General features: G+C 43.0%; 1 protein-coding gene across 1 annotated transcript in view; it reads left to right on the forward strand.

Moving 5' to 3' along the window:
• Positions 1 to 18,978, forward strand: part of LOC147703391 (uncharacterized) — a 9,287,842-nt gene that overhangs the window by 1,913,808 nt on the left and 7,355,056 nt on the right. Inside the window, exon 6 of the mRNA XM_086931832.1 lies at positions 9,926 to 10,103. Within this exon, the coding sequence (XP_086787958.1) occupies positions 9,926 to 10,103 (178 nt within the window). The remainder of the gene's footprint in view (positions 1 to 9,925; positions 10,104 to 18,978) is intronic.

The raw sequence follows: 18,978 nt of genomic DNA on the forward strand, positions 1-18,978 counted from the left end.
GTTCGCACAGTATATACAAATGCCCGAGGGGCACGGAAAACCATATACTCTGAAAGTGGAATGCGAAATTACTAGCAGGTAAGTACAGTACTAATAGGCTTTGGAATCACTAGGACTTGACTATAGAATCTTTAGATTACTTCTAGGAGGCCCAGGGGACTCGGGTGCAGAGTGTGCACTCTCACGCGTGATGCGGGACAAAGTCTATGGTAGCTAGTAAAGACAAAGTTAGTGTTCTCGGGCGAACCCGACCTGGTAGGAGGAAAACGAAAGTGGATTCTGACCCTTGGATAGTGAGGCTATGCTGGGGCACCGAAATGCCGAAGTTACCTAGCCCATGGGCTGCAGCTGCATAGGTCTCAAAAGACGTCGGGAATCCTCGTAGACGGACCAGGAGCCTGGAAGAAAGATGCTGGCAGGCGACCAGTGAAGAGAGTTCGATGTGATCCAAGCCTGGATCTTGAAGATGGACGATACCTGAAAGCAGAGGGGACCAAGTTCGTGAATGCTAGCCAGTAGTCAGGTGGCACCAGGAGGGCACCGGATGGTAGTCACCTCGACTAGGTGAGTGGGCGACGCTTTGATCTGCAGATCTCACGGACCAGGAGGCGTTGTCGGCAACCAGGATGGAGGAGCGAGCTGTCCCATGATGGATGATGCTGTCAGCGTCGCTGGACCCAGGATTGGGCAACAAAGCCTTGGCTAATTCAAGCCCACGCGGTGGACCTAAAATGGCGTCTTGAGTTGACCAGGAGGGTCCGGGGTGCTCCTCTCTTGGAAGGGAGCAAGGGCAAGTCTGGAGCAACCAGACCAGCAGCAGTGATGTCGTCGGGCGTCGTTCAGAAGGCCACAAGCCAGCGGGCTAGTAGCCAAACAACGCGGTGAGCAGCAAAAAGCAGAAGGGCCCCACGCAGATCGTGGAGATGCTGGGAGGCTGTACTTCGGTGCTGGAGCTGCTCAGGGTCGGGGCTTCTCGGACCCCAAAGCACTCACCAGAGGGTCACTCGGCGGGCGTGCTGTAAAGAAGTCGTGCAGTCTTGGCGATAGCCGGTCCCTCGAGGTCTTGTCGCACTCACGGTTCTCAGCTTGGCTGTAGAGGTGAGTAGAGGTCAGAGGTGCCAGGGAAGCCGGGTCTCGTCGAGCTGTGTCGTCGGATTCCTGAGGAAGGACTTGCAGCAGACCGCAGTGTTCTTTAGATGGTGCCTGCGGATGCAGGGTGACTACTCCTTAGTCACAAGGGAAAATCTTGAAGAAGAAATCTTGAAGTCCTTTCGCAGAAAGTCGTGTCTTGATTCCAAAGATGATCTAATTTGAACAGGGGGCCCACTCCTATCTTTATACTAAGAAAAGGGGCTGACCCGGTGACTAGGTCCTGCCTATGGGTGGGACTAGGAGGGGGGTGGTTACACCCCTCTCCCATGCCGGACTTTCCCCAGGCCAGGGGCTGGTGTGCCCCTGGAACTGGTTCTGACCGGCCTATGCGTAGTGAGCACCGGGGTGCCACTCAGCAGTCACCTTCCTGTAAAGCCCTGCCTACCCAGGATACACAAAACCCTGTCTGGGATGGTGCTAGCATGCTAGCACCGCCCCGGACACGAAACCCTTTGTCCAGGCTCTCCTCCCTGGAAGGACTCCCAGCAGCAGGAGGTCAGACTCGTGTCTGTGGTGGCAGCATCCATTTTGTGGAGCTGAGGCTTCGTTTAACTTTAACCGGGGTTCACAGTTACCTACATGTCGTGTCCCTCTAGGAGGGTGGAATGCTAACCCCGTCGCCAGAATTGGCGAGGGGTTAGTATTCCAATTCGTATGACACCTTACTCGACATGTTTTGATAAAGCAATACCAAAGATAGCATTTAACCGCGAGGATTATAATGCACTTAAGAGTATATGGTATGCGTTATCATGGAACAGCTATTAGGACTTGGTTCCGCAAGCTGCAAACGGGCTCAGCTCATGCCAGAGCACCATTTCACACGATTCCATGCACTCTGCCTTCAGGATTGTTAAGGCCTGCCATAGGAGTGACTGATAGGAATCTGTGTGTCCATTTTTAGGGTTAGATATAGGGATACTATATCTAAAGCAAAGGGTGATTACACCACCTTGCACCAGCTGTCGTGCAGCCAGTTGTGTCAGATTTAGATGGCCATCCAGGGGTGGCATAATACATGCTTCAGCCCCTGGTAGGCCCTGGGTACACCTATGCCCTGAGTTACAGGGTCTGATAAGGTGGCCCAGTACCAATTGGAAATGTACCTAAGGTACATGGAATCCATTTTACAGCGATAGCAGTAGGCCTGGGGTCCTGATTGGCAGGGTCCCAGGTCGACTATGTCAGAAACCAGCTAAAACACAGGGCAAAAAGTTGGGGGCAACCATAGTCAGGAGGTACCTTCCTACACAAAGCTTGTTTCCATCTGGCGGGAATGATGGCAGTGGAAAAAGATGAGTTGATAATATCCCTAAGGGGCCCAAGCAGTGTCCTATCAGCGGTTCTAAAGTAGTCGGTTTTAGGGGATCCGCTGGTGAACCTGATTTGACTTTGTTACACAGATGAAGGAACTGCTCCTGACTAAGTGCCGGTATGTCAGCTAGTATGGAGGTGGCCATAGTATCTGAGGGAACATAGGGGGGCAGTGTGGGGAAAGCCTTGTAAATTTTCTCTATTTTCTCCATGAAAAAAGATGCGAGGTTCTCGCATAAGGAGGGTGACAAAATAAGATTTTGGACCATTTGTTTTGTGCTGAGTTCTTTTAATATTTTGAAGATGGTTTTAGAGGTGTTCTGACTACACCTGATTTCGTTCGCATAATAGGTGGCGCGTACCCTGCAAATATTGCGGTGGTAGTTTTTTTGTGCTTGCATATAGAGGGTTTTGAGTTCGGCATCATACTCTTTTCTCCATTTCCATTCAGCAAGTTTACATTCTTTTTTCAGGGAAACAAGCTCCTCATTCAAACAGTTAACACGACTACCATGTATTACCTCAACAAACAGGGTGGTACACACTCTCGCCCACTCTCCCTGGAAGCTCAAGCGATTTGGCACTGGCTTCTAGCCCGGGGCCTCTCCATCACGGCGGTGCTCCTTCCAGGTGAGAAAAACGTGCGAGCAGACGCACTCAGTCGGCACTTAGAAGATCAGCCAGACTGGGTGCTAAACAATGAGGTGGTGGCGGACATTTTCCATCAGTGGGGTCGACCTTCAATAGATTTGTTTGCAGAGGACCATAACAAAAAATGCCACGCTTTCACGTGCAGGTTCTACCGCCCAGGGACGAAGGGGAATGCGCTTTTTATGGATTGGTCTAGAACATTTGCATACGCCTTTCCTCCCCTACCTCTAATCCCAAAGGTGGTGTCCAAGCTCATCAGATCCAACATGACGATGTTCTTGATGGCTCCATACTGGCCTCGTCAGTGGTGGTACCCAGAGCTATTACAGAAGTCGGTACTCCCCCACAAGAGGCTGCCTTACAGATCGGACCTTCTGACCGAGATAGGCGGGAAGATTCTCCATCCCAGCCTTCCCTCACTGAGCTTGGCAGTATGGCTCCTGAGGTCCTGCAATATGGACACTTGAATCTACCGCAGGACTGTATGCACATCTTGAAGGAGGCAAAGAGACCATCCACAAGGGCGTCATACGCTTTTAAGTGGAAGAGATTCTACTTGTGCTGTGCATGTAATCATTTTAATCCTACAACGGGGCTGGAGGAGTTAATTCTTCCTTACCTCCTTTATTTAGCCAAGGCAGGTTTGAAGTATTCATCGATCAGGGTGCACTTGGCGGCCATTACGGCCTACAGAAGGTCACCCAACAAGCCTTCCTTTTTTCAACTGCAGGTGGTCAAGGATTTCCTACAGGGTTAGAAGAAGGTGTATTTCCCTGTTCGGCCTCCTTCTCCTCCTTGGGAGTTGAATCTAGTCCTTTCCAGATTGATGGGTCCTCCCTTTGAGCCCATTCGAGCCCATTCATAAGGCCACACTGCAGCACTTGACATGGAAGACCGCTTTCCTAGTGGCAATTACATCAGCGTGCCGGGTAAGTGAGATCCAAGCGCTAGGTGCCAAAGAACCATATACTGTGTTTCACCACAACAGGGTGGTGTTAATGACTCATCCTTCGTTTTTGCCGAAGGTTGTGTCTGATTTTCATGTTAAACAAACAATCTCTCTACCTTCCTTCTTTCCCAATCCTACAACTCTTGTGGAGAGGTCACTCCACTCCTTAAGAGAGTGGTCAAGTTCTATTTGGAGAGAACGAAAGCCATAAGGAAATCAGACCAGTTGTTTCTAAATTATGGTGCCAAGAGGACAGGCTTTCCAGCTTCCAAACGGTCCATTTTCAAGATGGATAGTGTCCTGTATTAGATTGCCCAACCAGTTGGCAAACAAACTCCTATTGTTGTCTCCTAAAGCACATTCCACTAGGGGGAAAGCGGCTACAGTAGCTTTCTTGCATGACTTGCCAATGGCAGAGATTGGCAAGGCAGCAACCTGGAGATCGGTACACACTTTCACAAGGCATTACTGTCTTGAATCCGACTCCAGGGCGGATACCCAAGGAGGCCAAGCCTCCTTGAGGAATCTGTTCAGATAATAAGATATCTGTGTTTTCAAGTTTGGTTATCTGAGCTTGACTGATTCTTCTTCTTTTTCCTTTGCCCGTAGGTGGAAGAAGTGTTACTAGCTATTCTATTCTAGTGCTTATGACTATTGACGAGGATCCCCTGGAAGAGAAGGATTAGTTACTTACTTGTAATCCTAGTTCTCTTCCAGGGGTATCCTCATCAAAGTCATAAGCAACCCTCCCGCCTCCTCGGGCAAAGGAACTTTGTTTAAAGAAATGTAATCGCTTTGTGCCCTGGCCTTTGGGTCACCACAAAGAACAACTGACCTAACTGTCACCCCTGACGCATGATGGGAAGCTAGGGGTCATGGCTGCCTTAAAGGCACGGTGCCAGTTTATTTCTATGTTGCTAAGGGTTAGCTTTTCAGCTTTTCTATGCTATGTTTTCTACAATGCAGCCTGTGAGCTGTCAATGCTTTTAGTCCTATCTGAGGGATTAGCTGAGATTGCTAAGCATTAAAACAGTTTTCAAACATGCTTTGCTGTTGTTTTTCCCTGTGTTTAATGTATTGTTTACAATATACAGGGGAGTCCTTACAGCCTTATTCAGCTCTAGTGTATGGAAGGCTGCATTTATGTTTTAATATATGTATATATTTATTTATATATGTATGGAGATACATATATGTTTTTCACATATATGATTGTGTTTCCGGGGTCCCGCGCATGGGCGGGAATATTCTAGTGCTTATGACTTTGACGAGGATACCCCTGGAAGAGAACTAGGATTACAGGTAAGTAACTAATCCTTACTTACCTGAAATCCTAGTTCTCTTCCACGGGTATCTTCATCAATAGTCATAAGCAACCCACCCGCTTCCCTAATGATTAAGATAAATGTCATTTCTTTGTGCCCTGGTCTATGGGTCTCCGCAAAGAACAGCTTACCTAACTGTCACCCCTGAGGCATGAAGGGAAGCTAGGGTCATGGCTGCCTTAAAGGCACGATGCCAGTTTATTCCTATGTGTTTCTATGAGGTTAGGTTTTCAGCTTTTTACACTGAGTTTTTCTGAAATGCAGCCTGTGAGCTGGCAGTGCTGTCATTCCTCTTTGCAGGATTATATTTTTTCTGCTGCACATTAAAGCAGCTCAATTGCTCTTTGTTTTCTTCACTGCTTCGTGTTGAGTGTGTATATGTGTGCAAAGGGAATTCTTGTAGCATTGCTCAGCTCATCTTTTCTGTATGGAGGGCTGCATTTGTGTGTATATATATATATGTATGTGTATATATATATATATATATATTTAGTAGCAAGTAAAAAATAACGCTGCACTCTTCTCGGATAGGTTTCAACTCAGTTTATTCCAGCTCTGAGATACTTCCTTCACTCTCACGTTTCGAACAAAACTGTTCTTGATCACGGTAGTTACAAGTCCGTCTTTAGTTTCATGTTTTATACTCTTACCCACCACTTGGCCATTATGCAGCATTGTGGGTGAGGTAGTTTCAACTCGGCTACAACTTACGGTAAACCGGCACTTAGTCCGTAACTACCGAACAGATAATTGACATAGGCGTCAAATTAATCGCCACACAAAATATTCAATCTGAATTGGGCTGACAGTTTGTAAAAGGATATCGATTTGGCTTAACAAAGTCGAGTTGAAACTACCTGACCCACAATGCTGCATAATGGCCAAGTGGTGTGTAAGAGAATAAAACATGAAACTAAAGACAGACTTGTAACTACCGTGATCAGGAACAGTTTTGTTCGAAACGCGTAGGTGAAGGAAGTATCTCAGAGCTGGAATAAACTGAGTTGAAACCTATCCGAGAAGAGTGCGGCGTATTTTTTACTTGCTACTTAATAAACAACGAGCCGAGTCCTTGGCTCGCCGCCGGCACCAGCTGGAAGCTGCTCCTCCTTGCTCAAGGACGTTTGCTGCTAATATATATATTCAGGACCAGGCCCACGATCCGTGAGGGGGAGGCGCTCGTTTGTCAGGAAAGTGGACAGAAGCGAGGAGCTTTTCTTAAGGGTGCCCCCGGCTGTAACAAGCTACAGGAGACAAACCTGATGGATGAGGCCACCATGTGAGAAATTTCCTTTTTACTGCGTGATTCGCACTCGGCGCACAGAGTGCTCAGTGGAGTTTTGCCATCACCTACACTGAAATCCGGTAAAGAGAACGGAGGACAGGTGAAGAGGATTCTGGGAATTGCAGTCTCAAACAACTGAACAATATATAAATGAGACTGGGCAGCAAAGGTAACCTCCAATTAATGAACATTCTGTAAAGCGTTACTTACAACAATCGAATAAGAATGGTACTAACCTCTGCAGCAGAAATGAACTGTGAAAATCTAAAACCTTCCCGAACAACGATGCCTGTCCCCTTAAATCCGGAACATTATAGACTGTGGTCCCTCTTCAGTGTTTTAAAGCTACGTTCCTTTAAAATCAGCAACGAACCCATTGATGTAGTAGCTGTTGGCATTTGATAAAGAGTCAAGGGACTCGAAACGCGTTATGCCTGAACTTTTAACTTTAATAAAATCCATCTGGAAGAGTATTGCTGGTGTGGCCTGGATTGCGTCGCAGAAGCAGCGCGTGATGTTGTATGCATTGCACAGGAGTGTCTGACACACTTCAGGACCAGGCCCACGATCCGTGAGGGGGAGGCGCTCGTTTATCAGGAAAGTGGACAGCAGCGAGGAGCTTTTCTTAAGGGTGCCCCCCGGCTGTAACAAGCTACAGGAGACGAACCTGATGGATGAGGCCACCATGTGAGGCCCGCCTTGGTCGGGCGAATGGAATTTGAAACAGCTAGGGTATGCGGAAGACTTTTCTGAAGCACGGCATACTCGACGCTTTAAAAGACTGGCTACATCAATGGTCGTGAAACTATACAAGCACAACGTGGCCGAGACATGGAAATTTCCTTTTTACTGCGTGATTCGCACTCGGCGCACAGAGTGCTCAGTGGAGTTTTGCCATCACCTACACTGAAATCCGGTAAAGAGAACGGAGGACAGGTGAAGAGGATTCTGGGAATTGCAGTCTCAAACAACTGAACAATATATCAATGAGACTGGGCAGCAAAGGTAACCTCCAATTAATGAACATTCTGTAAAGCGTTACTTACAACAATCGAATAAGAATGGTACTAACCTCTGCAGCAGAAATGAACTGTGAACATCTAAAACCTTCACGAACAACGATGCCTGTCCCCTTAAATCCGGAACATTATAGACTGTGGTCCCTCTTCAGTGTTTTAAAGCCACGTTCCTTTAAAATCAGCAACGAACCCATTGATGTAGTAGCTGTTGGCGTTTGATAAAGAGTCAAGGGACTCGAAACGCGTTATGCCTGAACTTTTAACTTTAATAAAATCCATCTGGAAGAGTATTGCTGGTGTGGCCTGGATTGCGTCGCAGAAGCAGCGCGTGATGTTGTATGCATATATATATATATATATATATATATATATATATATATATATATATATATATATATATATATATATTTTAGCAGGGCTCTCCTCACGATGGAGGAGAGAAGGATTGAGTCGCAACCTCCATCCGGTTTGAAGTATGTTAATTTATTCTTTTAAAAGCGGCATTGTTCTTAGCTCAAATGCATTTCGCTCACTCCTGTGAGCTTCGTCAGCGAGAAGAAGAAGAGGCGCCGCAGGTTCAGGACATCACAGCTCACCACAAGACCCTCAATGTTCCGGTACTTACGTTTTTAACCCCTTGTTGGGAACCAGTTTCAGCTGCTGTTTGGATTTGCTGCATGCTGGGTCTTGTAGTTGGCTGTTGCCTTCGGTGCGTGTTTGCATGTCGATTTTCGCCTCCCATGCCTGCCGGAAAGACCCTTGAAAATGTCCTTTGCAACATCTTCTGGGACCCTGACCATAGTCTAGTCTATGGGGGCACCTCACACCCTTTCGTGTTTTACACGTTCCGCAGGTTGGTCCAATTTCGGGTGTGAATGGCGCTCTGATGGGCGGTGCGTTTCTCTTGGGCCGGACCTTGGCACCATGAATATTTTAGCAGGGCTCTCCTCACGATGGAGGAGAGAAGGATTGAGTCGCAACCTCCATCCGGTTTGAAGTATGTTAATTTATTCTTTTAAAAGCGGCATTGTTCTTAGCTCAAATGCATTTCGCTCACTCCTGTGAGCTTCGTCAGCGAGAAGAAGAAGAGGCGCCGCAGGTTCAGGACATCACAGCTCACCACAAGACCCTCAATGTTCCGGTACTATACTATATATACTATATACTATATATATATATAGCTTCATCTATATTTTTCACATATATATGTATATATTGCTTCCGGGGTCCCCGTGCATGGGCGGGAATATTCATATGTCTAGTTCTCTTCCAGGGTTATCCTCATCAATGGTCATATGCTTAAGACTATTGATGAGGAAAACCCTGAAAGAGAACAAGGATTACAGGTAAGTAACTTATCCATCTGTGGAGGGTTAGTTGAAAATTGAACAGAGGTATTGAATAAACTAATCCTAAACAGTTTGTGAAATTTTATCAAACTTGACCCCCCCAGCGGTTTAACCACTGTGAGTTTATGGGCCCAGGTGAGTATATGGTAGTGGAGTATCTGTTGTTGGTGATCTGCTGGATCACTGTCATTACTGTTTTAATTATTTTATACAACACACTGCAAAAATCCTCCACAGCCAAATACAGTCTAGCAGGTATATTCAAAATATTTGCTGTTCATCTGGCATTTTCAATGTGTATTCGATGCGTAAAAGCCAATTAAAGCGTCTCTGGTTGGCCTACTCTAAGGCTGGTATGCTGATCGTGCGTCTTTTCTTCCAAGTTGTCGGCAAATTGTAGTAGTCTTGAAGTCACACCAAACACAAATTAAGTAAAATATCCTTTCTTATTCCACACAATAACAGGCCCAAAAGATAACACAACAAAGTGAAGTGAATGCGATGACAACCTTCCCAGCTATGTCCCGCAAAATTCCACCGCCACAGTTATACACTACCCACATTGTATAATGGAACATTACCTAAAGTAATATTCTATTATGTGTACCTAATGCATTGGTACAACAATAATGTGTAAATATGTGATGTACAAAATAGCTCTGCTGTTTTGTTTTATGTTTCCACATCTCCTTCCCAACAGGTTCTGGTTTCTCCTGGATACAACACATATATTTTGCAATTCTGATTCAATCCATTGCACTTGGTGACTGGCATACTCCTGCTGTAATAATAAAAATGAAATATTTAAAACGTTGAACTCTCCTTGGTGGTTGGTTATCACTATTTCAACGTACCCTAACATTTTGAAAAATGTATTGTAGGTACGGAGATATATTTGCTCAGAACACTTCAGAAGTCCTTATCTCCATTGTAGCTATTTGGCTGGGTACAGCGACGATTAGCGGAATGATCCTGGCAGGGATGAGTTCATTGGCTTCAAATAGTGATGCACGAAGAGGACAGTATTACTACCGTCTTAAAAGTATACAAAAGAACATGGTATGTATTATTCTAATATCATCATTATTTTCTTTATTTCGGCGTTATTTTGCCATAAAAGATTGTGACAATAACATTTCATTTAAAACCATCCAAAATCCATTTAACATACTATAATATAAGTGATATTTAACATTTTTAAAATACATATGTTTAAAAATCATAAAATATTACTCCTTATCTGTCCGACAGAATCAGTTCGTAACAACATACAACGTCCCATAGCTTTACAGTTTTAGGCCTTTTTTCTTACGAATGAAAAAAATACAGTGAAGGTATCTGCTGACACTAAATACAACAGTCTGTGCTGTGTCAGGTTTAATTATTCTAAATGCCGTCATACATGACCTGGTTCCTAAAAGTTTACACAGGGGTTGAATCCACTTTCTTCTGGCCATAGTATATGCTGGGCAGAAGAAGAGGATATGCATGTCGTCCTCCCTGTAATTACCCTCACACAAGGAACATGTATTTCCTACAGTTGCAATATCATTAACGTTTTTTCTAGACCAACGTGCAAGAGTTGTATTAGTCATAAGGTTGCCATACCTAAATTTCAAGAAAAGGGTTTTTGCAAGTGGGGGCTCAATTTCATCGAGAAAACTCTCAAATAAGGGTACATCCTTAAAAGTTAGAAAGGTACTAACCAGTGACCCACTGTTATTACCGTTATATACTTGATTATTTATATAGCCCCAAAAAGCCTTTTTTACCACATTTTTACAATTCGGCGGCAACCCTTCAGGATTTTTCCAAAAGTGGGGAAGGCCTATTCTAGTAAACCATATTCTCATGTGTTTTAGCCAAACATTGGAATTAGATACATTTAGGCACAATAGCTCTTTTAACCCATTCCTGTAGTCCAGCAGTTCTGGAGTCTAATTAATATTCTAATAAGATTTTCTTCAACGTGCTGGTAAGCCTCTGATATGTGTTTGCAAAATAGATTGTACCTATTCATACCAACCTGTCTTTGCTGCATGTTCTGTCTGACGCTCATGTCATCATAATGGATATGACTAAGTATCTGGGCAGACAATGGTGTTGTAGACAGGGAGAGTTCAGTGGAGAAAAGGGCACTTGCACCGAGGCCAATGAGAGCAGAAGCACCTAGTAGTCGGGCTATATAAACACAGCGAGAAAGGCACAAGAGCTAGGGTGACCAACTGGAATGTAGGCAAATTCAGGACGGTGATTGTAAAAATTCAGGACAAAGGGTCAAAATTCAGGACAAAAATTCAGGACAGAAGGTCAAAATTCAGGACAAAAATTTGGAACAAAGGGTACGTTTTACAGACACATCAGAGGAGGTCGCGCAATAGTAAATAAGTTAATAGACAATCAACATACATACAAGTCAAAATAAGTTTATATTAGTTTGAGAGAATCATGCACTTCACGTTTTTTCCGTATGCCCACAATTTTGAGCAACTCTGCAGGTCTTTTTATGTTATTTCATATGATCATAATCTACTTATATGGTTACTGCACTGGGTTGTTCAGTCTTATATTTTGTTTACAGTTCATGGTCCTGAGCAAGCATGTGTGGTGAGAGAAGTGGTTGGGAAGATTTGTTTGGATGGACTTTATTACTAGCATCTCATATCTGAGTGCCACTGTGAGATATAAAGCAGCACGCATAGGATATAGCTAAATGGGTTTTGCACTGCTGGACTAGAGTGCAATTCTCCGAGTGACCAGCTTTGTGTCAGATGCCACTGGATTCAAGCTAGCCTGGCTGATAAGGGGTGTTACCCCGAAACCGGTACCAGGATGCTTGTTTCCGGTCCAGTGAGATCAGGCTGGACTGTTCCCATGAGGCAAAGGGTCAAGACTGATTTGCATATGGCTGAGTCTGAACTGGGGTGGCGAAGTGAGCTAAAGAATGATGATGGATTCAATCCAGATCTGTGACTGGGCGTGAGTGTGAAAAGTTTCAGCACTCCGTCCATCATCTCTTTGTGTTTGCACTGTGAGATGTAAAGCAGCACACATAGCATGTAGCTAAATAGGTCCTGCCCTGCTGGAATAGAGTGCAATCCTCCGAGTGGCCAGCTTTGTGTCCGATGAATATATTATACATATAATTTTAGCAAAATCAAAAGGTCTTGGCTAATGTGAGACCTAATCTATTGTGCCAAAGTCCATGGGCAAGTACATTTGCAGTTAATGATGATGACATTGCACCCCAGTCTGAAATATGAAAATTGCACCAAGTCACTGAACTGCTGTTGTTCGCATGTACAGCAGAAGAGAGCACAAGGATAGTACCACATCTCTCCTGCCCTGTGTGTTCCTATTTCCAGAGCACTGAAAGTATGCTTTGTCTTTAATCCATACATTGTGCATGAGAAAATGAAAGCAGACTCTGGGAAAAATGAAACACACACATTCTCTTCGTAAAATGTCTAGCCTAGCAGTTTATTTTCTTTTTTTCAGTTGTGCAGAGTCCACTCAAACTGGCTTGAGGATCTGTAAAAGGAATATAGAAGGGTAGGGGAAGCACATAATGAAACTATTATAGCGCACTACACAATAGATTTCACAATAGCAGGAGTGCAGAGAAACAATTTGTGGAGCTCCACATAGAGTATTGTCATAACAGGAGTAACATTTAGAAGGATCACATTAGCATAGAAATGGTAATCATTGTAGCGTGTCTACATAGATGTGCAGAAGGTGTATGACATGAAACCATGACAAGGGAATTGCCTGATCAGTTCTAACCTTGAGATATTGAAAGGTCCACAGTATACAAAAATCCAGCCCAAAAATATACCAGCAAGATATACACTAGTAAATCGGAGCGGTAAGCAAAAAGATTGGATGAAAGCAGGGTAAAGGTAGGAGAGCAGTATAGTTATACCAAGAAGATGAGGATCACAGGTGGGACAGTATAGCCTAAAGTGTCATGCCCACTCACGTGTAGCTAGTTTTATGTCTCAGCAGATGTACTGAGGTGATGAGTACTTTTTAAGATGTACATGATCGAAATTAAGTTTTGATGATGATATAATGCAAACCCCTAAGGTTTATGTCTTCTCTGACTGTAGCTTGCAGGACACAAATGACCTCAAATGGTGCCTGATATGTTTCTGCTGACTGCTGGAGTAAAATGATGAAGAAGAGCTACAGGACAGCCATACGTACAGTACCTAGTGCAGGGCTTTAAGTGGGATGAAAAAACTGGGGGGCCTGTCAAAGGAGCTTGGCCGATGTAACTAAGAGCGTGGCTTAAAAACACGTAAACTCAAAATCTGTGCTTAGCATATTTTGCCGCCCGACTGGTAAATTTGCTGCTTATGTCAGTGCATTCAGATAAATAACACAATAAGTAACAATCCACCTAGAACAAGCCAGGACTTTAGGCTTTATCAATGGTTGTTAGTTGCATAAGACAAATTAGCTGCAACTTTGGCTTAGATGTAAATAATATTGAAAATGCTTCAGTTCTAAAATTATGAGACTGAAAGAACTGCAACCAGTTACATCAAAGGCAGTGAAGCGTGGAACTGCAGCAGAGTTAAGATTTTGTTTCCACCCTGAGGATTAGGGCAAAAATTGAGAGCCCAATAGGGAGACATCCTAGCAACTACTTTTTAGAACTGCACTCGGCGCTGAGCACAGGCAGGACCCGGCCCTCTTAAAGCCCTGACCTAGTAAAACATCCTGTTTCATGAGGCACCGGCACACACAATATCACATCCCATCTATGATTTACTTTGATGTTATGTGCAAGGTGACATTGATATATGTATATTTACTGCAGCTAATATACTACCACAGCCCAAAGCCTACATTTCCACAGTGAAAAGCGCAATAAGAAAAAAATCCTGTTTAAAGCAAGAAGAATACCGACAGGTCAATCCACGAGGGGCCGCATGTCATAAAGGTTTTTTTTAAGCTGCAAAGTCTTTGAATCACGCTTAATTGGCGAAACATCTTTTTACAATGCAAAGAACTTGTTTTAAGAGTGGGGAAAGAGTTTTTGAATTGTGAACGGGTTTTGCGACACCTTCCAAATTTTAAACATGAGCCGGCATGAAAGAGCTATTCGCATCCTCTTTGTGAGTCATGATGTAATGTAATAGTGGTTTGTGACCTCAGTTGTGGTTGTGAAGCGCACTCTTCACAGCTCAGCTTGGAACACCTTAACAATACGATGGCGAAAAATCTTTCACGTCGGGCAGTTTAGGGTCAATTAACACCTATTTATTGCTCATTCAATCAGCCTTTACATGCACAGATTAACCAGGCCCCACATTTCCATTTCCATGAAGCAGCCCGGCACCCTGGCTGCCTCTCCCTCTGATTCACTGCACAGGAGACCCCCTCGCTTCTGCCTGAGCTGAGCCATCTCAACCGCTGAACATTTGCCCTTTGGCCCCTGTAGAGAGCCACCCAGCCCCAAGGTTAAATTATGGACAAATGCCGTCCGTGGAAACTTCCTTCACGGACAACGGACACAACAGTAAATTCACGGACTGTCCGTGAAATTTACGGACGGTTGGTCACCCTAACAAGAGCGCGTATGAAATTACCTTAAAGCACCGGGCCAGAGCTGGGAGGCCGTTTTGCCCAAATTTTTCCTTTTGATATTACCTGGACAAATTAAAAGAGAGAATCATTTATTAGGTTATCGCTGGTGAGGGAAAGGAAATTCATGGGGTAGATTTTGTTTGGACAGGACCCAGAACAGCCCGGTGTTTTTTGTGATAGAAAGAGAGATGAGTATAGGAAGAAAAATAAAGGAAAAAGAGAGAAGGTTCATAAAAGGTATCTGGGGAGACAGTTACACCTACTCCTTTTTATAGTCTGGCTTACAGTGCAGTTGTTGCCAGACTATTAAGTGAGCATCACCAAGAGACAGGAGCTTTGGCTCCGCTCGCATGTTGGGCTGCAGGAGTACACGATTTGATTAGGCAGCAGTTGTGTGCTTCCTCATATTCAGACTGAGCTGAATACAGTCAGCGTATGTCACAGTGGGTAGTTTCTCGTTCACTTCCAGGTACACAATCCATGCTCAGGCAGTCTAGGGTGACATATCAGCGAATGCCAGAATGTGGTCTAGCCACATCCCAGGCAAGGAGAGGGTGGGGGTCAATGTATTGGTAAACAGTCAAAATATCGATTTTTTAATTTCGACTTACACTTATATCGAGTTGCTAATATCGATGGGACAGAATATCGATGTCCAGAATATCGATGGCCAGAATATCGACCCTAAGGTAAGTAATATCGAAATTACTTATATCGATAGCATATATATCGATGTAAGTAATTTCGATTTACTAATATGTGTTAGAAAGTTTAGTTAAGTATTTAAATTAATTGTTATAATATGTGTTTAATATGTTTTTATAAATAAAAAATATATAAAAGTAAATAATATGTTTTACTACCAGAGCGGGTTGTGGGTTTTTAGGGGAATAGGGTGGGAAGTAATTTATTTGTAATTAAATAAATATTTTTTAATGATTAATTTATTTTGCAATTAAATATTAATTGGCAATGAATTATTTCAATTGATTAATTGAATAATTAATTGATAATTTATGTATATTTTTAAATAAATTATATGTTTTACTACTGGAGCGGGTTGTGGGTTTGTAGGGGAATAGGGTGGGAAGTAATTTATTTTTAATTAAATAATTATTTTTCAATGATTCATTTATTTTTCAATTCAATATTAATTGGCAATGAATTATTTTAATTGATTAATTGATTAATTAATTGATAATTTATGTATTTTTTTAAATTAAATTATATGTTTTACTACTGGAGCGGGTTGTGGGTTTGTAGGGGAATAGGGTGGGAAGTAATTTATTTGTAATTAAATAATTATTTTTCATTGATTAATTTATTTTTCAATTCAATATTAATTGGCAATGAATTATTTTAATTGATTAATTGATTAATCAATTGATAATTTATGTATTTTTTTAATTAAATTATATGTTTTTCTACTGGAGCGGGTTGTGGGTTTATAGGGGAATAGGGTGGGAAGTAATTTATTTGTAATTAAATAATTATTTTTTAATAATTTATTTATTTTGCTATTAAATATTAATTGGCAATGAATTATTTTAATTGATTAATAGAATAATTAATTGATAATTTATGTTTAGTTTTTAACTAAATTATATGTTTTACTACTGGAGCGGGTTGTGGGTTTATAGGGGAATAGGGTGGGAAGTAATTTAATTGTAATATTAATTAATTTTAGGTAAAGGAGTATTTTTAGTGTTCAGGGTCAGTTTGGGGTTTTTGGGTAAAGGGGTATTTTTAGTGTTCTGGGTCAGTTTTGGTTTTTGGGGTAAAGGGGTATTTTTAGGATTCAGGGTCAGTTTTCAGTTTTTGGGTAAAGGGGTATTTTTAGGGTTCAGGGTCAGTTTTCAGTTTTTGGGTAAAGGGGTATTTTTGGGGTTCAGGGTCAGTTTTCAGTTTTTGGGTAAAGGGGTATTTTTAGGGTTCAGGGTCAGTTTTTAGTTTTTGGGTAAAGGGGTATTTTTAGGGTTCAGGGTCAGTTTTCAGTTTTTGGGTTAAAGGGTATTTTTAGGGTTCAGGATCAGTTTTCAGTTTTTGGGTAAAGGGGTATTTTCAGGGTTCAGGGTCAGTTTTCAGTTTTTGGGTAAAGGGGTATTTTTTGGGTTCAGGGTCAGTTTTCAGTTTTGGGGTAAAGGGGTATTTTTAGGGTTCAGGGTCAGTTTTAAGTTTTTGGGTAAAGGGGTATTTTTAGGGTTCAGGGTCAGTTTTCCCTACTGTTGCACCCACTGGAGTGGGAATAGTAATTATTGTTAAGTAATTATATATTATATATGATTTTTAATTATTATTTTTTAAATTAAATATGTATTATTAATTTTTTTACCATTATTACATATATTTAAATATGTTTAAGTAATTAATAAGTATTATTTACAGTATTTTTTATGTTATTTTAAATTGAAAAAAAATCGATATATTTAACAACGATATTTTTAACATCGATATTATTTTTTCGATATTTTGGTACTTACCATGTTGTACATAGGGCGTCGATATTTTTGCTATCGATATAATTACGCCGATATTTGTGTAGGTCGAAATTCTGTCTGTCGAAACTCTGTCATAGATCCCAATGTATTTATGCCCTTGACCTCTGGAATCCTCTCTCGGTTCCTGAATGAGGGGCTCAGCAGGCAGTAGCAGGTGCAGTCTTTTGTGTGAGTTTTTTCACAGAAGTGTGCCTAATAATAGTGTAACCTCAGAGCAGAAGTTGAGGGTACACGTGGGTAAATGATGTCTACCCACTCTTTTCACAGGGTGGATGCCGTATACCCTGTTATGTTATGTTATGTTATGTTATTCGCTTTTATATAGCGCTCGAATCACCTGGGGGTATCTCGGCGCTTAACTCTTGATCACCTCCTCGAGGAGGAGACGGAGGCAGGAGAATATTTAAAACAGAAATGCTTTTAAATGTTTCCTAAAACTAAGATAAGAAGGGGATTCTCGTAGTGCTTGTAGGAGGCTATTCCAGTACTTAGGAGCAATATACGAGAAAGCCAGCCCTCCTGAACGCTGGCGTCTAATGCGAGGCACCAGAAGCAGCTGCTGCTTGCCAGATCTTAGAAGGCGAGAAGGCGCATATCTATCCAGTTTGTCCTGGAAATACCGAGGGCCATGACCCTGGAGTGCGTTAAAAGTGAGGCAGCAGATCTTAAAAAAGGCTCTTTGTTTGATCGGCAGCCAATGCAGCTGTCTCAACAGTGGTCGAGAGGGGGTACCTGCCGGCATGTTCAAAACCAGTCTAGCTGCCGTGTTCTGAATGACCTGTAATTTTTGCAAGGCAGTCACTCCCACTTCTGCAAGCAGAGCGTTATCATAATCCATACGGCTCATCACTAGGGCCTGGGTTAAAGTTCTTCGGTGTTCTGTGGGGATGAAAGGCAGGATCTTCCGCAGTAGCCTTAATCTATAGTAACAGGCCCCTGATATAGCAGCCCCATGATCTTGCATGGACAGCGACTGATTTAATTTAATGCCCAAATTATTTACGCATGCTTTTGGAGTGGGGGGCACGCCAAGTTGTGATGGCCACCACTCATTGGTCCAGACCGCTTCTGCCTTCCCAAGAAGCATACCTTCCGTCTTGCTGGGGTTAAGCTGTAAGCAATTGGAAGTCATCCAGTTGGCGATTGCCAAAATGACCTTGGAAAAGCGGATTCTGTCAGCTTCATGGTGTTGGCCGATGTTAAAAATTAACTGGGTATCATCGGCGTACGATATTATTTCAAACCCCAGGGCTTCCACCACCTTAGCCAACGGAGCCATATAGATATTAAATAGCGTGGGGCTAAGGCAGGAGCCCTGGGGGATGCCTTTAACCAATGCAGTTCTTTTTGATTGGTGAGGGCCCAGTATGATTGTTTGAAAACGATCTGCCAAAAAGTTCTGGAGCCATTTAAAGGCCGGCCCCTGAATACCACAGGCGCTTAGCCTCTCCGCGAGCCCAGAGTGGGAGATGGTATCAAAGGCCGCGGAGAGGTCAAGCAGAATCAGGATAGCAGAGCCGCCGATGTCCAGGTTAGTTCTCAGGGAGAAGGTCACAGATAGAAGAGCCGTCTCTGTGCTAAATCCTCGGCGGAAGCCCGATTGTGAGGAATCCAGAATGTTATTCAATTCCAAGTAACTATTTAGTTGCCTGTTAATCAGGTTTTCCAATATTTTGCCCAGAAGAGGGAGCAGGGATATGGGGCGATAATTGGACAGCTCTGCTGGGTCGGCCGTGGGTTTCTTCAAAATGGGGCACACAAAAGCTTCCTTCCACAGGGCAGGGATCACCCCTTCCCTTATGGAGAGGTTAAAGATCTTTAGTACTGTGGGGGCTAGG

Source organism: Lissotriton vulgaris, chromosome 7 (assembly GCF_964263255.1).
Source record: "Lissotriton vulgaris chromosome 7, aLisVul1.2, whole genome shotgun sequence".
NCBI lineage: Eukaryota > Metazoa > Chordata > Amphibia > Caudata > Salamandridae > Lissotriton > Lissotriton vulgaris.